Below are 24753 nucleotides of genomic sequence, written 5' to 3'. Positions count from 1 at the left end.
ATCATTTGCATCTATTGATACATGTATATGACAGTCTGAAATGCCAGTGAACGGTATTTGTGCCAGTGAGATCATTTGCATCTATTGATACATGTATATGACAGTCTGAAATGCCAGTGAACGGTATTTGTGCCAGTGAGATCATTTGCATCTATTGATACATGTATACGACAGTCTGAAATGCCAGTGAACGGTATTTGTGCCAGTGAGATCATTTGCATCTATTGATACATGTATACGACAGTCTGAAATGCCAGTGAACGGTATTTGTGCCAGTGAGATCATTTGCATCTATTGATACATGTATACGACAGTCTGAAATGACAGTGAACGGTATTTGTGCCAGTGAGATCATTTGCATCTATTGATACATGTATATGACAGTCTGAAATGCCAGTGAACGGTATTTGTGCCAGTGAGATCATTTGCATCTATTGATACATGTATATGACAGTCTAAAATGCCAGTGAACGGTATTTGTGCCAGTGAGATCATTTGCATCTATTGATACATGTATATGACAGTCTGAAATGCCAGTGAACGGTATTTGTGCCAGTAAGATCATTTGCATCTATTGATACATGTATATGACAGTCTGAAATGCCAGTGAACGGTATTTGTGCCAGTGAGATCATTTGCATCTATTGATACATGTATATGACAGTCTGAAATGCCAGTGAACGGTACTTGTGCCAGTGAGATCATTTGCATCTATTGATACATGTATATGACAGTCTGAAATGCCAGTAAACTGTATTTGTGCCAGTGAGATCATTTGCATCTATTGATACATGTATATGACAGTCTGAAATGCCAGTGAACGGTATTTGTGCCAGTGAGATCATTTGCATCTATCGATACATGTATATGACAGTCTGAAATGCCAGTGAACGGTATTTGTGCCAGTGCGATCATTTGCATCTATTGATATATGTATATGACAGTCTGAAATGCCAGTGAACGGTATTTGTGCCAGTGCGATCATTTGCATCTATTGATACATGTATATGACAGTCTGAAATGCCAGTGAACGGTATTTGTGCCAGTGCGATCATTTGCATCTATTGATACATGTATATGACAGTCTGAAATGCCAGTGAACGGTATTTGTGCCAGTGCGATCATTTGCATTTATTGATATATGTATATGACAGTCTGAAATGCCAGTAAACGGTATTTGTGCCAGTGAGATCATTTGCATCTATTGATACATGTATATGACAGTCTGAAATGCCAGTGAACGGTATTTGTGCCAGTGAGATCATTTGCATCTATTGATACATGTATATGACAGTCTGAAATGCCAGTGAACGGTATTTGTGCCAGTGAGATCATTTGCATCTATTGATACATGTATATGACAGTCTGAAATGCCAGTGAACGGTATTTGTGCCAGTGAGATCATTTGCATCTATTGATACATGTATATGACAGTCTGAAATGCCAGTGAACGGTATTTGTGCCAGTGAGATCATTTGCATCTATTGATACATGTATATGACAGTCTGAAATGACAGTGAACGGTATTTGTGCCAGTGAGATCATTTGCATCTATTGATACATGTATATGACAGTCTGAAATGCCAGTGAACGGTATTTGTGCCAGTGAGATCATTTGCATCTATTGATACATGTATATGACAGTCTGAAATGCCAGTGAACGGTATTTGTGCCAGTGAGATCATTTGCATCTATTGATACATGTATATGACAGTCTGAAATGCCAGTGAACGGTATTTGTGCCAGTGAGATCATTTGCATCTATTGATACATGTATATGACAGTCTGAAATGACAGTGAACGGTATTTGTGCCAGTGAGATCATTTGCATCTATTGATACATGTATATGACAGTCTGAAATGCCAGTGAACGGTATTTGTGCCAGTGAGATCATTTGCATCTATTGATACATGTATATGACAGTCTGAAATGCCAGTGAACGGTATTTGTGCCAGTGAGATCATTTGCATCTATTGATACATGTATATGACAGTCTGAAATGCCAGTGAACGGTATTTGTGCCAGTGAGATCATTTGCATCTATTGATACATGTATACGACAGTCTGAAATGCCAGTGAACGGTATTTGTGCCAGTGAGATCATTTGCATCTATTGATACATGTATACGACAGTCTGAAATGCCAGTGAACGGTATTTGTGCCAGTGAGATCATTTGCATCTATTGATACATGTATACGACAGTCTGAAATGACAGTGAACGGTATTTGTGCCAGTGAGATCATTTGCATCTATTGATACATGTATATGACAGTCTGAAATGCCAGTGAACGGTATTTGTGCCAGTGAGATCATTTGCATCTATTGATACATGTATATGACAGTCTAAAATGCCAGTGAACGGTATTTGTGCCAGTGAGATCATTTGCATCTATTGATACATGTATATGACAGTCTGAAATGCCAGTGAACGGTATTTGTGCCAGTAAGATCATTTGCATCTATTGATACATGTATATGACAGTCTGAAATGCCAGTGAACGGTATTTGTGCCAGTGAGATCATTTGCATCTATTGATACATGTATATGACAGTCTGAAATGCCAGTGAACGGTACTTGTGCCAGTGAGATCATTTGCATCTATTGATACATGTATATGACAGTCTGAAATGCCAGTAAACTGTATTTGTGCCAGTGAGATCATTTGCATCTATTGATACATGTATATGACAGTCTGAAATGCCAGTGAACGGTATTTGTGCCAGTGAGATCATTTGCATCTATCGATACATGTATATGACAGTCTGAAATGCCAGTGAACGGTATTTGTGCCAGTGAGATCATTTGCATCTATTGATACATGTATATGACAGTCTGAAATGCCAGTGAACGGTATTTGTGCCAGTGAGATCATTTGCATCTATTGATACATGTATATGACAGTCTGAAATGCCAATGAACGGTATTTGTGCCAGTGAAATCATTTGCATCTATTGATACATGTATATGACAGTCTGAAATGCCAATGAACGGTATTTGTGCCAGTGAAATCATTTGCATCTATTGATACATGTATATGACAGTCTGAAATGACAGTGAACGGTATTTGTGCCAGGGAGATCATTTGCATCTATTGATACATGTATATGACAGTCTGAAATGCCAGTGAACGGTATTTGTGCCAGTGAGATCATTTGCATCTATTGATACATGTATATGACAGTCTGAAATGCCAGTGAACGGTATTTGTGCCAGTGAAATCATTTGCATCTATTGATACATGTATATGACAGTCTGAAATGACAGTGAACGGTATTTGTGCCAGGGAGATCATTTGCATCTATTGATACATGTATATGACAGTCTGAAATGCCAGTGAACGGTATTTGTGCCAGTGAGATCATTTGCATCTATTGATACATGTATATGACAGTCTGAAATGCCAGTGAACGGTATTTGTGCCAGTGAGATCATTTGCATCTATTGATACATGTATACGACAGTCTGAAATGACAGTGAACGGTATTTGTGCCAGTGAGATCATTTGCATCTATTGATACATGTATATGACAGTCTGAAATGCCAGTGGACGGTATTTGTGCCAGTGAGATCATTTGCATCTATTGATACATGTATATGACAGTCTGAAATGCCAGTGAACGGTATTTGTGCCAGTGAGATCATTTGCATCTATTGATACATGTATATGACAGTCTGAAATGCCAGTGAACGGTATTTGTGCCAGTGAGATCATTTGCATCTATTGATACATGTATACGACAGTCTGAAATGCCAGTGAACGGTATTTGCGCCAGTGAGATCATTTGCATCTTTTGATACATGTATACGACAGTCTGAAATGCCAGTGAACGGTATTTGTGCCAGTGAGATCATTTGCATCTATTGATACATGTATACGACAGTCTGAAATGCCAGTGAACGGTATTTGTGCCAGTGAGATCATTTGCATCTATTGATACATGTATACGACAGTCTGAAATGACAGTGAACGGTATTTGTGCCAGTGAGATCATTTGCATCTATTGATACATGTATATGACAGTCTGAAATGCCAGTGAACGGTATTTGTGCCAGTGAGATCATTTGCATCTATTGATACATGTATATGACAGTCTGAAATGCCAGTGAACGGTATTTGTGCCAGTGAGATCATTTGCATCTATTGATACATGTATATGACAGTCTGAAATGCCAGTGAACGGTATTTGTGCCAGTAAGATCATTTGCATCTATTGATACATGTATATGACAGTCTGAAATGCCAGTGAACGGTATTTGTGCCAGTGAGATCATTTGCATCTATTGATACATGTATATGACAGTCTGAAATGCCAGTGAACGGTACTTGTGCCAGTGAGATCATTTGCATCTATTGATACATGTATATGACAGTCTGAAATGCCAGTAAACTGTATTTGTGCCAGTGAGATCATTTGCATCTATTGATACATGTATATGACAGTCTGAAATGCCAGTGAACGGTATTTGTGCCAGTGAGATCATTTGCATCTATTGATACATGTATATGACAGTCTGAAATGCCAGTGAACGGTATTTGTGCCAGTGAGATCATTTGCATCTATTGATACATGTATACGACAGTCTGAAATGACAGTGAACGGTATTTGTGCCAGTGAGATCATTTGCATCTATTGATACATGTATATGACAGTCTGAAATGCCAATGAACGGTATTTGTGCCAGTGAGATCATTTGCATCTATTGATACATGTATACGACAGTCTGAAATGCCAGTGAACGGTATTTGTGCCAGTGAGATCATTTGCATCTATTGATACATGTATACGACAGTCTGAAATGCCAGTGAACGGTATTTGTGCCAGTGAGATCATTTGCATCTATTGATACATGTATACGACAGTCTGAAATGCCAGTGAACGGTATTTGTGCCAGTGAGATCATTTGCATCTATTGATACATGTATACGACAGTCTGAAATGCCAGTGAACGGTATTTGTGCCAGTGAGATCATTTGCATCTATTGATACATGTATATGACAGTCTGAAATGCCAGTGAACGGTATTTGTGCCAGTGAGATCATTTGCATCTATTGATACATGTATATGACAGTCTGAAATGCCAGTGAACGGTATTTGTGCCAGTAAGATCATTTGCATCTATTGATACATGTATATGACAGTCTGAAATGCCAGTGAACGGTATTTGTGCCAGTGAGATCATTTGCATCTGTTGATACATGTATATGACAGTCTGAAATGCCAGTGAACGGTATTTGTGCCAGTGAGATCATTTGCATCTGTTGATACATGTATATGACAGTCTGAAATGCCAGTGAACGGTATTTGTGCCAGTGAGATCATTTGCATCTATTGATACATGTATATGACAGTCTGAAATGCCAGTGAACGGTATTTGTGCCAGTGAGATCATTTGCATCTATTGATACATGTACATGACAGTCTGAAATGCCAGTGAACGGTATTTGTGCCAGTGAGATCATTTGCATCTATTGATACATGTACATGACAGTCTGAAATGCCAGTGAACGGTATTTGTGCCAGTGAGATCATTTGCATCTATTGATACATGTATATGGCAGTCTGAAATGCCAGTGAACGGTATTTGTGCCAGTGAGATCATTTGCATCTATTGATACATGTATATGACAGTCTGAAATGCCAGTGAACGGTATTTGTGCCAGTGAGATCATTTGCATCTATTGATACATGTATATGACAGTCTGAAATGCCAGTGAACGGTATTTGTGCCAGTGAGATCATTTGCATCTATTGATACATGTATATGACATTCTGAAATGTCAGTGAACGGTATTTGTGCCAGTGAGATCATTTGCATCTATTGATACATGTATATGACAGTCTGAAATGCCAGTGAACGGTATTTGTGCCAGTAAGATCATTTGCATCTATTGATACATGTATATGACAGTCTGAAATGCCAGTGAACGGTATTTGTGCCTGTGAGATCATTTGCATCTATTGATACATGTATATGACAGTCTGAAATGCCAGTGAACGGTATTTGTGCCAGTGAGATCATTTGCATCTATTGATACATGTATATGACAGTCTGAAATGCCAGTGAACGGTATTTGTGCCAGTGAGATCATTTGCATCTATTGATACATGTATATGACAGTCTGAAATGCCAGTGAACGGTATTTGTGCCAGTGAGATCATTTGCATCTATTGATACATGTATATGACAGTCTGAAATGCCAGTGAACGGTATTTGTGCCAGTGAGATCATTTGTATCTATTGATACATGTATATGACAGTCTGAAATGCCAGTAAACGGTATTTGTGCCAGTGAGATCATTTGCATCTATTGATACATGTATATGACAGTCTGAAATGCCAGTGAACGGTATTTGTGCCAGTGAGATCATTTGCATCTATTGATACATGTATATGACAGTCTGAAATGCCAGTGAACGGTATTTGTGCCAGTGAGATCATTTGCATCTATTGATACATGTATATGACAGTCTGAAATGCCAGTGAACGGTATTTGTGCCAGTGAGATCATTTGCATCTATTGATACATGTATATGACAGTCTGAAATGCCAATGAACGGTATTTGTGCCAGTGAAATCATTTGCATCTATTGATACATGTATATGACAGTCTGAAATGACAGTGAACGGTATTTGTGCCAGGGAGATCATTTGCATCTATTGATACATGTATATGACAGTCTGAAATGACAGTGAACGGTATTTGTGCCAGTGAGATCATTTGCATCTATTGATACATGTATATGACAGTCTGAAATGCCAGTGAACGGTATTTGTGCCAGTGAGATCATTTGCATCTATTGATACATGTATATGACAGTCTGAAATGCCAGTGAACGGTATTTGTGCCAGTGAGATCATTTGCATCTATTGATACATGTATATGACAGTCTGAAATGCCAGTGAACGGTATTTGTGCCAGTAAGATCATTTGCATCTATTGATACATGTATATGACAGTCTGAAATGCCAGTGAACGGTATTTGTGCCAGTGAGATCATTTGCATCTATTGATACATGTATATGACAGTCTGAAATGACAGTGAACGGTATTTGTGCCAGTGAGATCATTTGCATCTATTGATACATGTATATGACAGTCTGAAATGACAGTGAACGGTATTTGTGCCAGTGAGATCATTTGCATCTATTGATACATGTATATGACAGTCTGAAATGCCAGTGAACGGTATTTGTGCCAGTGAGATCATTTGCATCTATTGATACATGTATATGACAGTCTGAAATGACAGTGAACGGTATTTGTGCCAGTGAGATCATTTGCATCTATTGATACATGTATATGACAGTCTGAAATGCCAGTGAACGGTATTTGTGCCAGTGAGATCATTTGCATCTATTGATACATGTATATGACAGTCTGAAATGCCAGTGAACGGTATTTGTGCCAGTGAGATCATTTGCATCTATTGATACATGTATATGACAGTCTGAAATGCCAGTAATTGGTATTTGTGCCAGTGAGATCATTTGCATCTATTGATACATGTATATGACAGTCTGAAATGCCAGTAAACGGTATTTGTGCCAGTGAGATCATTTGCATCTATTGATACATGTATATGACAATCTGAAATGACAGTGAACGGTATTTGTGCCAGTGAGATCATTTGCATCTATTGATACATGTATATGACAGTCTGAAATGCCAGTGAACGGTATTTGTGCCAGTGAGATCATTTGCATCTATTGATACATGTATATGACAGTCTGAAATGACAGTGAACGGTATTTGTGCCAGTGAGATCATTTGCATCTATTGATACATGTATATGACAGTCTGAAATGCCAGTGAACGGTATTTGTGCCAGTGAGATCATTTGCATCTATTGATACATGTATATGACAGTCTGAAATGCCAGTGAACGGTATTTGTGCCAGTGAGATCATTTGCATCTATTGATACATGTATATGACAGTCTGAAATGCCAGTAAACGGTATTTGTGCCAGTGAGATCATTTGCATCTATTGATACATGTATATGACAGTCTGAAATGCCAGTAAACGGTATTTGTGCCAGTGAGATCATTTGGGTGCAGTCGGGTGATTCTGCTTCAGTCTTGGTACATTGTTGCTGCGTTTGATGTTTGAATGTGAAGTGACTATGACGTATATTTTCCAATTATATATAAAAGATCGTAACACATCCATACAGTACTTTGAAGAAGTATTACTTTTTTCTCTGCCAAATGTATAATATTCTTTTATTTTAATTACTGGTAACACTTCTTTCCTTCCTAGAAATTATTTTTGTACTTAGCCATGACTGTGTTGTTTTTTTATATCTGTACATGTTTCATAAATTGTAGGCTAGGTAGACTTGCAATTATATTCATCTTTTTTTTTGAAATATTCTATCTTTATACTCTACTTCAGGTAGTGTTAAAAGCTGATAAAACTCGGCTTGTTCATCAGTACACTGATCATCTCTTCATGTGAGTACATGTGCTCTATATAGTTTGTTTTTATTCACTTCAGTAAACCATTTTTTTTAGCGGTTTGATTAATTTTTATGAGAATGAAATTTCACAAACACACATGTGACTATCTGACTTGACTCGAGTTTGATTTCATCTTTGTTCCAGAATCTCTCCTAAAATGAAAGATATATTTGATATATATATATGTTATTTGTAGCAGTTTGTGTAATAAAGTTTTTTTTGTAAATACATACCACATAATAATCCATGGAGAACATTCACTTCAAGATTGGTCAGGACAACAGAAAATTCTTGATGTTTTAGTTGAGGGAAAGAGCCAGATCAATACATAAAAATAGCCTATATTTCCATGGAAACAATGTTTATTTCTTACGAGTCCCAAGTGACTATCACAATGCACTAGACGCTTGTTTGTAAATGACAAAGCTATTACCATCTGACGCATGCCCAGGAGAAGACCCCCCCCCCCCTCCCTCGCTTTAAGTAAACAAATGGTAAGTGTCCTTCAATCAAGCTTCTGTAATCCCCAGGGTTAGGGTCGATGACCTTAGACAGAGGTAATCAAAGAAAGTTGGTCTTGGAGTGGCCATGCACTGAAGTAATGAGGTAGATAGAGTTCAAGGCACAAGTAATAACATTTCCCTCTTTAATCATTGATGTATCTACTGCTATCAAATGCCACTGGTGTGTCTTTGCTCATCTGTGCATGTATGCCCGAATTGATAATCTGGTTTGTTACGTAGCATTTGCTTATAAGATAACCATTGACAATTAAATGTGTAGTCATATTTGCCAGTATTGTACGATTCCACATGATTGACTGTTTACAATGCCATTTTCTATTTGATTTGTAATCAGTATTAAAGTTTCTGACTGGTAAATCTGTGTAAAAGAGCATATGCACGATTGGGGTAAATAATTTTCTTCTGCTGTTTACAAGAATGAACATTAAACCTAAAAGCAGCCTTCAAAACACTTGCAAATGCTCGAAAAATGAGGTTTGGTATTGAACTTACTGCGCCCTCTATGGTTCACCATGCATGCCAAGTCTTTTTCATTCACTGGCATTTCAGCTACCCTGTATCAGTGTCTGTATGTATGTCACATTTTTTGTTCCACCGTCATCTCAAGAACCACTAATCAAATTTTGATGACACTTGGCACATGGATGCTCTGAACTCATGCACAGATTTGATTAGTTTTGGGTAAAAATCTGTTTATATTAATTACCTATTTTGCATAATGATTAATAAATTTTCAGCTTTTCCACTGATATCTCAAGTACTAATCATAACATTTCAATATAACTTGGTACATAGATGTCATATGACACTTCACAGACCTGATAGTTTTTAGGGTAATATCAGTGCATATTAATTACCTAATTTGCATAATTAATTTTCAGCTTTTGATATTTCAAGTAGTAATGATCACATTTCAATGAAACCTGGTACATAGTTACTCGAGGACTGCGCAGAGACCTATTTAGTTTTGGGGTAAATATTTGTGCATATTAATAACCTTATAATAGCATAATTAGTTAATTAATTAGTTAATTTTCAGCTTTTCATCATCACATTTCAATGAGACTAGTGACAGATTTTCTAGAACTATGCAGAGACCTGATTAATTCTGGGGTAAATAATTGTGCATATTAATTTGCATAATTAGTTAATTTTTTGCTGTTCCATAGCTGTTGCACTGATGTCTAAAGAACCACTCATTGGATTTTAATGACACTTTTAAAGAGTACTCACCACATTTCAATTATTAAACCTAGAACTATACACCAAATTAGTTTTTGGTAAATATTTATGCTTCCTAATCACCTAATTAACATAATTAATACTGGTATCTCAAGATCTGTTCATATTAATTCTCTAATTATCATAATAATTAATAATTTTTGGTTCTAATCACATTTCAATGAAACTTGGTATATGGATATTACAATACGCAGATCTTATTATTTTTACATTGTGCAGACCTTGTTAGTGTTACACTTAAATCTGTTCATATTATGTTTGCATAAGCTTTTCCATCAATATCTCAAGTTCAAGTAATTTTGAGTTAATGTTTATTGTCTCCAATACTCGGCACACTGGAGTTCTTTCTAAGCTTTCTTTGATTTTCATAGTGGATTGTCTTATTTTAGTTTTCACTGATAAATCCCAATGTGACTTGCATTAGGATTAGGTGAATTATATGTGCACACAGGAAATGTTATTAATTCAATTGAACACAACCCCTCTTCCCTTTGCAAGTGTGAAAGAAATGTAACCAGAATATACACAGAGAATGGTAATTGAAATCACCTTTGACTCCTCCCTAAATAGATTGTATATGTATTTTTAGCTCCGCTGTCGACTTTGTCGAGGGGAGCTTATCATACGAGTTATTGTCGTCTGTGTCAATGTTTTACTTTTTAGCTCCGTTGTCGACTTTGTCGAGCGGAGCTTATCATATGAGTGATTGTCCGTCGTCTGGTGTCCGTCGTTCGTGTCAATGTTTTACATTTTCAACTTCTTCTTGAAAACTACAAGTCTGAATGCTTTGATACTTGGTGTATATGTACCTTGGGTAGACCTCTCTCAGATTTGTTCATTTCATGATCATATCTTCAATTCTCTAATTTTGGTGAATATTTTTGTCATTTTTGGTAAAAAGTGATATTTTCAACTTCTTGTTAAAAACTGCAAGTCCAATTGCTTTGATATTACATATATAGGTACTACATGTGGACCTCTCTCAGATTTATTCATTTTGTAATGATATCTTTAATTCTCTAAATTTGGTGAATATTTTTGTCATTTTTGGTAAAAAGTGATACTTTCGACTTCTTGTTAAAAACCACAAGTCCATTTGCTTTGATATTACATATATAGGTACTACATGTGGACCACTCTCAAATTTGTTCATTTCATAATGATATCTTTAATTTTCTAATTTTGGTAAATATTTTTGTCATTTTTGGTAAAAAGTGATATTTTCAACTTCTTGTTAGAAACCGCAAGTCCAATTGCTTTGATATTACATATATAGGTACTACATGAGGACCACTCTCAAATTTGTTCATTTCATAATGATATCTTTAATTTTCTAATTTTGGTGAATATTTTTGTCATTTTTGGTAAAAAGTGATATTTTCAACTTCTTGTTAGAAACCGCAAGTCCAATTGCTTTGATATTACATATATAGATACTACATATGGACCACTTTCAAATTTGTTCATTTCATAATGATATCTTTAATTTTCTAATTTTGATGAATATTTTTGTAATTTTTGGTAAAAAGTGATATTTTCTTCTTGTTAAAAACTACAATCATTTATGGTCAAAAATGATATTTTTGAATTCTTGTTGAAAACAGCAAGTCCCATTGCATTGATACTATGCATATTGTTCATTTTCTAATGATATCTTCTGTTCTTTAATCGAAATGTGCATTGCTAACAGCGGAGCTATCTCAGCCGAGAGGCTGCTTGTTTGACTTCGTCTTAAAAACTATAAGTCTGAATGCTTTGATACTTGGTGTATATGTACCTTGGGTAGACCTCTCTTAGATTTGTTCATTTCATGATGATATCTTCAATTCTCTAATTTTGGTGAATATTTTTGTCATTTTTGGTAAAGTGATATTTTTGACTTCTTGTTAAAAACTGCAAGTCCAATTGCTTTGATATTACATATATAGGTACTACATGTGGACCTCTCTCAGATTTGTTCATTTTGTAATGATATCTTTAATTCTCTAAATTTGGTGAATATTTTTGTCATTTTTGGTAAAAAGTGATACTTTCGACTTCTTGTTAAAAACCACAAGTCCATTTGCTTTGATATTACATATATAGGTACTACATGTGGACCACTCTCAAATTTGTTCATTTCATAATGATATCTTTAATTTTCTAATTTTGATGAATATTTTTGTAATTTTTGGTAAAAAGTGATATTTTCTTCTTGTTAAAAACCACAATCATTTATGGTCAAAAATGATATTTTTGAATTCTTGTTGAAAACAGCAAGTCCCATTGCATTGATACTATGCATATTGTTCATTTTCTAATGATATCTTCTGTTCTTTAATCGAAATGTGCATTGCTAACAGCGGAGCTATCTCAGCCGAGAGGCTGCTTGTTTGACTTCGTCTTAAAAACTATAAGTCTGAATGCTTTGATACTTGGTGTATATGTACCTTGGGTAGACCTCTCTTAGATTTGTTCATTTCATGATGATATCTTCAATTCTCTAATTTTGGTGAATATTTTTGTCATTTTTGGTAAAGTGATATTTTTGACTTCTTGTTAAAAACTGCAAGTCCAATTGCTTTGATATTACATATATAGGTACTACATGTGGACCTCTCTCAGATTTGTTCATTTTGTAATGATATCTTTAATTCTCTAAATTTGGTGAATATTTTTGTCATTTTTGGTAAAAAGTGATACTTTCGACTTCTTGTTAAAAACCACAAGTCCATTTGCTTTGATATTACATATATAGGTACTACATGTGGACCACTCTCAAATTTGTTCATTTCATAATGATATCTTTAATTTTCTAATTTTGGTAAATATTTTTGTCATTTTTGGTAAAAAGTGATATTTTCAACTTCTTGTTAGAAACCGCAAGTCCAATTGCTTTGATATTACATATATAGGTACTACATGAGGACCACTCTCAAATTTGTTCATTTCATAATGATATCTTTAATTTTCTAATTTTGGTGAATATTTTTGTCATTTTTGGTAAAAAGTGATATTTTCAACTTCTTGTTAGAAACCGCAAGTCCAATTGCTTTGATATTACATATATAGATACTACATATGGACCACTTTCAAATTTGTTCATTTCATAATGATATCTTTAATTTTCTAATTTTGATGAATATTTTTGTAATTTTTGGTAAAAAGTGATATTTTCTTCTTGTTAAAAACCACAATCATTTATGGTCAAAAATGATATTTTTGAATTCTTGTTGAAAACAGCAAGTCCCATTGCATTGATACTATGCATATTGTTCATTTTCTAATGATATCTTCTGTTCTTTAATCGAAATGTGCATTGCTAACAGCGGAGCTATCTCAGCCGAGAGGCTGCTTGTTTGACTTCGTCTTAAAAACTATAAGTCTGAATGCTTTGATACTTGGTGTATATGTACCTTGGGTAGACCTCTCTTAGATTTGTTCATTTCATGATGATATCTTCAATTCTCTAATTTTGGTGAATATTTTTGTCATTTTTGGTAAAGTGATATTTTTGACTTCTTGTTAAAAACTGCAAGTCCAATTGCTTTGATATTACATATATAGGTACTACATGTGGACCTCTCTCAGATTTGTTCATTTTGTAATGATATCTTTAATTCTCTAAATTTGGTGAATATTTTTGTCATTTTTGGTAAAAAGTGATACTTTCGACTTCTTGTTAAAAACCACAAGTCCATTTGCTTTGATATTACATATATAGGTACTACATGTGGACCACTCTCAAATTTGTTCATTTCATAATGATATCTTTAATTTTCTAATTTTGGTAAATATTTTTGTCATTTTTGGTAAAAAGTGATATTTTCAACTTCTTGTTAGAAACCGCAAGTCCAATTGCTTTGATATTACATATATAGGTACTACATGAGGACCACTCTCAAATTTGTTCATTTCATAATGATATCTTTAATTTTCTAATTTTGGTGAATATTTTTGTCATTTTTGGTAAAAAGTGATATTTTCAACTTCTTGTTAGAAACCGCAAGTCCAATTGCTTTGATATTACATATATAGATACTACATGAGGACCACTCTCAAATTTGTTCATTTCATAATGATATCTTTAATTTTCTAATTTTGGTGAATATTTTTGTCATTTTTGGTAAAAAGTGATATTTTCAACTTCTTGTTAGAAACCGCAAGTCCAATTGCTTTGATATTACATATATAGATACTACATATGGACCACTTTCAAATTTGTTCATTTCATAATGATATCTTTAATTTTCTAATTTTGATGAATATTTTTGTAATTTTTGGTAAAAAGTGATATTTTCTTCTTGTTAAAAACCACAATCATTTATGGTCAAAAATGATATTTTTGAATTCTTGTTGAAAACAGCAAGTCCCATTGCATTGATACTATGCATATTGTTCATTTTCTAATGATATCTTCTGTTCTTTAATCGAAATGTGCATTGCTAACAGCGGAGCTATCTCAGCCGAGAGGCTGCTTGTTTGACTTCGTCTTAAAAACTATAAGTCTGAATGCTTTGATACTTTGTGTATATGTACCTTGGGTAGACCTCTCTTAGATTTGTTCATTTCATGATGATATCTTCAATTCTCTAATTTTGGTGAATATTTTTGTCATTTTTGGTAAAGTGATATTTTTGACTTCTTGTTAAAAACCGCAAGTCCAATTGCTTTGATATTACATATATATGTACTACATGTGGACCACTCTCAGATTTGTTCATTTTGTAATGATATCTCTAGTTCGGTAATTTTGGTGAATATTTTTGTCATTTTTGGGAAAAAGTGATATGATCGACTTCTTGTTAAAAACACAAGTCCGATTGCTTTTATATTACATATATAAGTACTACATGTGGACCTCTCTCAGATTTGTTAATTTCGTGGTGATATCTTCAATTATCTAATTGAAATGTGCATTGCGCTAACAACGGAGCTATCTCCGCCGACAGGCTGCTTGTTTTAAAATTAAATATACATAATTTTCTTTCGTCTAAATTTCATAATCAAAATTGTGTTAAGAAATATTACACTATAGTTAAATTTCAGATTTTGTGTTACATTACTGGGTTTTTATTACAGCACACACAACGTGAGAAAATACTATGAGTGGAACCAAGAAATGGCAGAAATAAAATACCATACAAATAATTTGTTAGAAAAAGCAGAATATTTTATTGAATTTTGGCAAATTTTGCAATGTAAATTTGCTGTAATTACATTAATATCAGAAAAACTAGGAAGATGAAAATAAATATAGACAGACCAGCTGTGTTTGTGGACAACACAATGTCTTGGAAATGAGAAAAGTTCTGATATTTATTATGTTGACGTTACCATTCAGCACTTTTGATGATTATAAGAAAAAGATTCTTTCCCTCATCTCCATAATAAAAATGCCCATGAACCTTTTCTTCATCCCCACTGAAGCAACAACACATGTAAATGATGGGCTGGCCCTAGAACATGTATATATAGCCTCATTTCAACTGGAACATGAATTGTACATGTATGCTTGGAATGAATGGATTAAGACAGTTTACTATAAAGGAAATAAAATGGATCAAGAGAAAGCACCAGTCATTGCACAGTTAGTATATGTCGTATGGGACTTGTATCGAACACAATGCGACAACCGACTCAAGGATGTTTATTGTGAAAATGAGTTAAAATTAAAAAAAATGATGAGTAAAAATGTAGCCTCCCTCATTGATAATGGTTGAAACCATTTGTACAGAGGGTGGATCAGTCCACTTGAAGGAAGAATTACATTCACCAAGAAAACTGCAAGACTAGTTCAAGGTTCTTGTATAAAGCATGCAATATACTATATCTAATGAATGCTGTGAAATAAGGAAAGAGTCGAGGAAAAGTTCTATGATATGTGCATTACAACCTTTTTTTTTTCAATTTTGAAAGAAATTTGAATATCTCTGTGCCCGCAAAATTCTGAATTCAGATTTTTAATAATTGCGTTCAATAAAAACCTGAAAAGAGGTAGGATTCGAAACATTCAGGACACTATTCAAAATTGATGGCAGTTTGCAATCTGTTTCCAAATGATGTAAGTTTATAGTATCCAAAATTGTTTCAAAAAAAGAGGCGCAGACTCAAAAAATAATTTCATTGACAAAAAAAACTTTGTAACGCTGTACTATACCATAATTATCAAAAATTTATGCATACACATTATCAATATTAGATAATAAAAATTGACCAATCACACTCCAAATTCTTAGATATTCAAATTACTTCTTACTGCCAACCGTTGATGTGAATATTCTTCACTCATGTAAATACAATCTTGAAAAGAAGGACAACCTGAAAAGTGCACACATTCTGAAAACAAATCCTGATAAAAATTGGAAGTAAAAGCAAAATTTACAAATTACCCCTCAAAAAAAAATTCTGAATTTTTAAAAACCAAGATCAGTAAAATTACAAAGCATTGGTTGAGAACAGATCCAGTTTTTCCTATAATATACAAGATATAAATCAATAAATAAAATATTTAATAATATTTACAACTATAAGTATATTTACACACATGATTTATTATTAGATTTGAAAAAAATCTGGGATGGAATCAAAGACGAGAAAGTTTTCTTTTTTGACCTCCTGAAATTCTTAAAAATTGCAGAAAATTTATTCGTGATTTATTTATTATATTATTTAATAATTTTTTTGTCAAAGACATCTTTGCTTAGAAGAATGCAATAACAAGTGTGTGCTATTTAAAACTTCAGTAAAATCAACAAACTTATGACGAGATACTTGAAGTATTTAAAAATGTTAGTGTTCCTTGCCCACATGGTATCTAAATTGTGCATATCATCTGAAAATGGTAATTTTTAGCATTCACAGTAAATCTCATGTTAATGAACACTTTTAAGCAGTCAAGGCATAACATTTGAGCAACCTGTGTATAAAGACCACCTGTCTATAGTGACCACCCTTTCAGGATAATTTTTGCAAATTCACTTTTGTTTAAGAGACCAAAAAAAATAGTTTTTACAATTTTTTTAATTTCCTCAAGTCAAAACTTATTTGATTTTGATCAACTCAATTATGTGTTTTTGTTGTGACAGTACCATCTCATTATTTGCTAGAAAAATGTACGAGTTGACAATTCATAAAAAAAATAATCCAGCCTCCATATAAAGACCACCCATCTATATTAAAGAAGACTCTTTTGGCGGTCACTATACACAGGTTTGACTCCATACCATATATGGTGAACCTGAAGACTATGTCAAAAACGAATTTGGTGCACATCAGTGTTTGTTGTTGATTATAATCTTTATATGCTATGCGGTATGTGAAATAGTATTTTGATGTACGGTCTCTTGTATGCCAAAAACAAAAGCATACAGCCAGCCTGGAATTCAGCCATTCAGAGTGCCCCTCTCCCAGTGCACTCAATGCTCTTGTGTATCGCTACATAAACACATAGATGACATTGAATTCTGTCTCATCACCGATTAGCTACCATGGTAACTCTCTTGGGCAGACAGACACGCACGTACGTAAAGCTAGCCCACAGCCCTTCAGACCGATTCACTCATCCATTATTAGTAGATTTTTCAAAGTCTCACGATAATAGACAGCATCTAGTCTAGCATGCAGCTAGACTTGAATGCTGCCCTCTGGTGGCCACATCTTAACTACAATGACCATAGGAAGAGCAGAAGTATGGTAGAAAAACGTTTAAAGCTGTATATTTGAAAAGAAAACCTAAACATTGCAAGTATTTATATGTAGCCATATGCACGTAAAGTACAGATGATAATGTACACTATCCAAAGCATAACCAACAAAATACCAGAGAGCCACTTGCTGAGTTTCGGACCTCCCAGCTCACCGCCAACCAACTGTAACAAAGCAATCATAAAAACAACAGGAGTTACAAAATGTAGTTTACTTGTTGAGGGCAGTCTTTCCTGAAGGCTTCAACTTCAATATGGAATTGACAATGAACAAAAGAAAAGACATTGACATTGTTAAAGGAAATTCAAAATGTGATACTTGAGGGTGCGCTGTTCACAATAGTTACGGTACTTACTTTTCGGCGCACAATTAGAATAATGAGGCAGGCACCACCAACGGATGTAAATACAGTAACTGCTAGGTCGAGGTTTTCTGTAGCAATCTGAAGAGTCTTATTGTGGAAATAACGATACATAACACTAATGACCCATGGGAGTCCAAGCCCTAAAAACACATTCACACTGTTGCTTCCTATAGAAAGAAAAATGTAGATACATATTAATTTTGTCTAGACAGAATTTCTAAAATCTGAATTTTCATTTGTTGTTTAAAAATAAAAAGTTCACAAAGCTCATTCAGACAGTCGCGTCATTTCTTTTCAAGTATTTAACAAAATATCCAAAAACAAGAAATTGATTTGTGTTTTCAAGTTATCAAATTAAAGAAAGAAATCTAATACCCAGGACAGGTCGACACTTTCTATATGTGTCTTTGTCTAATTGCATAGGGAGTCTGATTAATGTATGTTGAGATATATATGACACACTTGGGTATGAAGATAGGCCAAAACTTCATTTAAGGTGTATATTTATAACTTCAATTTTCATAATTACTGTCCAGTTTCTCAATATTATTAAGGGATGACTATAGATTAGGCCATGTCAAGCAAAAGTGTTGTTACACATGCCCAATTCTGCAATTTCATTACTGATATTTTGTCGGATCCGAATCAAACAAATTCAGAAACTTATCAACTCAATTTATAGTGAGCTCTTTAGACGAGGAAATAATATACATTTTCTCCATTTTGTTGAGAAGGTACAATGAAATGGAAAATTACAAGCCATTTTCTTCACACTTTCAGTAATAAAATTTTGCCTATTTTTCATGACATTTCAGATTATTCCTTGACCATAGATTTGTTTGTTTCCTAATGAGATTAAATAATGCAGTAATAATGCATGACGAAGATGATGTATAACCTTAAACTTGTCTTAAACTGTTTTAACGCTTAGTAAACGCAACCTTGAGTTCAGCTTGAACTGCCTGAAGCAAATCAACTCCAAATCTCAAGTCTCCTTTAAATACACAGCTTTGTTTTTTTATTATTAAAGTTTTTATAATTGAAAAAAAAAAGCTGTTCTACAACAATTTTTATGTGGCTGGCCTAATCACTGTTTGCATTTGAGATTAATGTTAATTTCATAAAATAACAGTATAATTACTAATATTAAATTTTAAATTTTAATGAGATCACGACACAGTGTTCATTTATCAGCAGAAATATGGCCTGGAAAAACAAACAGAAAACAATCAATCTTTTTAACAATGTCTCAATTAATATTTGGTCCTGAGGAAATTTTCAGTTTTGATGTAGTTGTATGTACATAACTAAGTTAATTCACCTGTTATGTTGCCAATAGAGGCATCAGCATATTGGTCTTGCACGGCGGCCGTTCTGCTGGCAAAGGTGTCTGGCACACTCGTACCCAGTGCGACCACTGTGATGCCGGTGATACTGATCTTTAATCCAGCAACACAACCGAACAGGTGTCCCAGCTAAAATAAAATAAGGAAACAGAAATGAAATTTGTGTGAAAGTCCTCAGCAAATTACAAATGAATTTTATCATACCATAGAATACTTTATTTTCACTGAAGGGTGAAACACTTCTAATGCCTGAGTCAACTTTCACATATCAAAACTGCAAATTTTTGAGACACCTTAAAATTTCTTTAAATCTGACATTGCTACTAGTTTGTGATACAAAAAAATGAAATTTTTGTTAACATTTTCTGTGGAACTTTAACCTTTCTATGTTGAATGAAAACATTCACAACATAAACCTGCCAAACGTTTTTCATATTTTACAATATTTGGATCAATACAATATTTGGTCCTGTAGGTAATGGAAATGATGTTCATTTTATCTAAAATTAACGAAGATTTTATAGTAAAATATATGAAAATGCAGAAAAATGTTAGCAGTAAAAAATGGCCAAAACTACAAACTCAATTTTTTGACTGACGATTTCTAATTATTACACCAAAGTTTGATATAAAACCCACCTGTTCCATCAAGACTGTGAGAGCTGCTATCATGAGGATTGATATACAGAACGTTGGCCACCCACTCCAAATCTTCCTGAAAAATAGAAAGTAACAGTATATGTTTCATATTTTATCTATCACAACAATCTCTATGCATGATCTCTAGCCTGAAGGTCACACATCCTGGTACTTTCAGATATGTGAATTTGCTGTCAAGAATTATATCAATGCAAAGTATACTAATTCGAAAACAACGGGACACATATGCATTACATTTCTGGCAGAAGACCATCTGTTGATAAAAATGATAAAAAATAAAATATTGAAACTACCTTGGAGGTATAAATGCAAAAACCAATTTCCAGAAAAATGTAATAAGGTGTAAAATGTAGTCTGCTCTGGAAGGCGGAATTTCGTTGCCATCTTCGTCCTTATCGCCACCAACAGTCATTGCACTGCAAACAAATACAAAATCATTGTATATAACATTTTTCTTATCGAAGTCAGGAAATAGGAAAATATACATTCACTATGAAATACAATAATACATCAATGGAAAACATAGAGAGACTGACTGGTATAATAATAAGGAACTTAGGGAGACTTGCTGATATAATAATAGAACTTGCAGGGAGACTGGTATAATATGGAAAGACTTTGTGGCTGGTATAATAATGGGAAACTTAGGTATATTGGTATAATACTGAGACACCTGGAAAGACAATCTCCTAGGCAGAGTTCTATTTCTACAAATATATCTCTGCCACCATGCTTGTCGTTGATTGGTCAATGCATCACAGTGGTACTACTTTCAAAGACGTCCAACAAAACATTGCCATGCAGGTGTTTGATTTTCAAACCCAACGAAAGCGTACACGTTGTTTGTAGATTCTGGCAGCTTTCAAAGTGAGAAACTCATTTTTTTATTTTTCGTAGAACAAACGGTGTGACAGTAGGACAATTTAGCCATCAATAACCCTAAATGCTTTCGTTTCTTTATATTCCTTCATCTTGCAATCGACAGGACGATCAGTTTGGTGAACCGAGTAACACCTTTATAGTAACATATATTCCGTGATGAAATTATATTTGTTTGTAAATTATAATTATTTCACTCTTGACAGTGCATTTACAGAAAAATCTTTATCAGCTATCAATAATATATTTTGAAACTTGTTTTCCAGTAGGAATAAATCAACACGAAAGCCATCTACTAACAAAAATATGCAAATTATAAGCATGGTAAAAGTCTTGTGGTGTTTCACCACAAAATGGCAGTGTGTTGTGTTACTTTCGGTGATCTAACCACAATGAACTCTGGGAAGGAGAATGTTTTAATCATGGAAAACCCATGCAAGCAGCTGATTTCAACCTGTAGACTAACATAACCACTAACCACCCAAAAACAGTGAGCTATTATACAATTATTTTTAATTTCCCATGGATACAGTGTGTGGTTTACAGGTTTTTGAATTAAAGTAGATTCAAATCTGGGACGCGCTTTTGTACTGCCCTCTATATTACCGTTACATCCACCAATCAAGTACGGTGAAATGATGAATGTTAAAATGATGGCTGCTTTACGAGTTTGTTTAGAGAGACAGCCGTTCAGATTTGTATACCCTATAAAATTGTAAATTATCTTTTTATTGTAAAGATATTTTGTGAAAAAACTCGTTCTCACTTTTTGAACTGTTCTCCCCACGACTCATCCTCTTCTTGCTCACTCCCTAGCACGGTAGCAATTCTGTCTTGCACATCATCTGATGAAAATAATATTAAAAGAAAACTTTACATATAAATTACATAAAAATGTGTTTCATATCAAAAATGTTTAAACAGTGCCCCCTTCACATGCAATAAATCACCAAGGAGACCAATATTTATTAAAACTCAGGAAACATATGCTGCTAACTAGTGATTAGTTACCATGACAACAAACAGGGTAGTGACTGCATGGAAAAGCAGAAAGCAATACATGACAAAACTGGCCAAGCATTAAATAGTGCACTCGCATATAGTTCACAATAGTAACGATTCCAGCCACAGGAGGATATTATAAAAGAAAATAACCTTTTGACCTCTATCGATTAATTCAAATTTTCACTCCATGTGATAATATAGCAATGCGGCAATATAACAATATAAAAGTGGTAACCTAGCAACCCTTACCTCCTCCAATGTTCGCTACACATGCACTGTTTTCACCAATCTTAGCACCAAGACTAGGATTGCGTAGAGTTATGACAAAATTTTTCAAGGACTGCCAAAAAAAAAACAAAAAAAAAACATTCAAATTTAACATTCATAATACTATTGTACACACCAATCAGTTCTAAACTGGTGAAGTGTTCATTATTATTACATATTCTATATTTGCTCTATTAATGTGAATACGCTTACGTAATTTACAGACGTGTTTCTATGGTCTATTAAAATAAGAATTATTATTTATACATCGGACACTGAAAACAATAAATTTACTGATCCATAAAACGCTGCACATACATGTTCGAAAGTGTTTATGAATGAGTTTAAATTTCTTCCTTATTTGGAAATTGTGCATGACATTTCAAACTCTTTCAAACTCTTTTTTTTTTCAGACGCAGAATCACTATCATCAGTCAATATGCATTGGTCGGTACGATCGCCGTACTACCTTTGTCCATGATTTGGAAAATTCATGTAATAAACGTGTGCAATTATGGCAATAGTAATATTTAATGATCCAGTTTTTTCATTTATATGTACTTCTATGGGGAAGTGTTTCTAATAGAGCAATCTCAAGAACATTTCAATAACTTTTATCATTTTCCCCAATAGCAGTAAATTCCACAATAATGATTGAAAACTTATGGCATTCAACAACCGTGAATAAGTTATAACCACTATGCCATAAAGTCTCCACAATGCAAGAATGGAAAAAAACAATTGTTCTAAACATACCTTGTTGTTTTTATTAACTTCTACTACAATCTGTTTACTCATTTCTGCATGTTTGAAACACAGCGTTCCTGACGTTGATTTGTAGTGGTATCCTTCTAAGGTATCCCCACCCTTGGCAGATCCATCACTGTCAACATAACATTAACATAAATCAACAAACGTTATCATATCATTATTAATGTCAATCAACTATCAGTGTCAATCAATGATCTGAATCTGTCAATAACTGATATGAATCTGTCAATCTCTGATCTGATTCTGTTAAGCATTGATCTGAATCAGTCAATCTCAGATCTGAATCTGTCAACCATTGATCTGAATCTGTCAATCATTGACTTGAATCTGTCAATCATTGGTTTATTCAAATTAAAGCGTTAATCCAAACTGGCAGACATTGATGTACATAAGATCTTTGCAGACAGGATTAACACATCTGGGAACTTTTCTATATATAGTATATAATTGACAGGCCCTTCAAATTGTATTTCCCATGATGCACTTGTATAATCCAATGAATTGTGTTGTGGTCGAGTCGTACTTTAAAGATGAAACAAAAAAACTAAAAAGTTTTCTGACAACAGTGGCAAATACTTACATGGTTGTGTACTGTATCGTCACTGTACCATCACTGCCCTTACTTCGTAAAACGTTGACTGTAATCGTACTGTCTGTGAGGTTAGCATGACAGCTTGGGTCTTCAAATGAAAATTCTCCTGGTTCTGCATGAATTTCAATATTAAACACAATTTACAGTCATTATTATCAACACTTCTCCTCATACAGGCTTGTTTCGTAAGAACATGTGATGAAGTATTAAAGTTACAAATATGTGTAACCAGTTATGATATGAAGTTTCTTTGGTCATTTTATTATACTGAATGCTAAGGCCAAAAAAATGATTCTGTTGAACAAAATTTTCTTTTTCCTTGGCTTTTTTCTCCCACTTTTTCAAACATTTTTGCAGGCACCAGAAAAAAGTGAACAGCCGTTTATGAATTTATGTGTATGTTGCAGTGAAACAAGTCATAGAATAAAGAAGATGGTGGGGAGGTGAGAGAAACAAAAATAAATGTTTGTTCTTACCATCATCATCAATAATGGTTACCCTGGTAACACTGGGATCTCCAAGACCAGCATCACCACCAGGATTTTTAAGTATAACATAAAAATCCATATCACTCTCATACTGATTGTCGTTTACAATTGGAACACTAAGAGTCTTTTTCCACTCTGTCTCTTTGAAGATCTGGTAAAATAAATAACATTAATAATCAGATGTGTAATTGGAAGTGTGTGGAGAGTGCTGTAATATTGGGGGGGTGGCTTTTTTTTAAAGAAAATATTTTAACAATCTGAGGATACAAACGGTGAAATAAAAAAAGTACATGGAAATGAGTAATAAAACAAGGAAAGGATTTTGATGTTTTGAGCAATTTCACTGGGTTTAAGTTCACAAACTTGGCAGGAAAACAATAAGTTCTATTGTTTTTTCACATGTTCCCACGCATTTAGTTCAGCAGGTCTTACTTATCAAAGAAATAGCAGAATTAAAAATGA

The 24753-nt window shown here is 34.1% G+C and overlaps 2 protein-coding genes across 2 annotated transcripts in view; one reads left to right on the top strand and one right to left on the bottom strand.

The window, feature by feature from the left end:
- LOC100375710 (protein ENL-like) overlaps positions 1-22974 on the top strand; it is a 71295-nt gene extending 48321 nt beyond the window's left edge. The window contains exon 6 of the mRNA XM_002732722.4: positions 22854-22974. The gene's annotated coding sequence lies outside the window, so the exon portion shown is untranslated. The remainder of the gene's footprint in view (positions 1-22853) is intronic.
- LOC102804469 (sodium/calcium exchanger 3-like) overlaps positions 15364-24753 on the bottom strand; it is a 96464-nt gene continuing 87074 nt past the window's right edge. The window contains exons 10-19 of the mRNA XM_078007580.2: positions 24280-24442; positions 23792-23915; positions 23197-23323; positions 22423-22513; positions 21935-22013; positions 20583-20705; positions 20269-20344; positions 19605-19758; positions 18275-18450; positions 15364-18083 (exon numbers count right to left, since the gene is read on the bottom strand). Coding sequence (XP_077863706.1) covers positions 17964-18083; positions 18275-18450; positions 19605-19758; positions 20269-20344; positions 20583-20705; positions 21935-22013; positions 22423-22513; positions 23197-23323; positions 23792-23915; positions 24280-24442 — 1233 coding nt within the window. The 3' untranslated portion in view covers positions 15364-17963. The remainder of the gene's footprint in view (positions 18084-18274; positions 18451-19604; positions 19759-20268; positions 20345-20582; positions 20706-21934; positions 22014-22422; positions 22514-23196; positions 23324-23791; positions 23916-24279; positions 24443-24753) is intronic.

The sequence above is a fragment of the Saccoglossus kowalevskii genome, chromosome 13, assembly GCF_978046115.1.
Source record: "Saccoglossus kowalevskii chromosome 13, keSacKowa6.1, whole genome shotgun sequence".
Classification (NCBI taxonomy): domain Eukaryota; kingdom Metazoa; phylum Hemichordata; class Enteropneusta; family Harrimaniidae; genus Saccoglossus; species Saccoglossus kowalevskii.
This window is presented reverse-complemented; position numbering and strand designations above follow the sequence as displayed.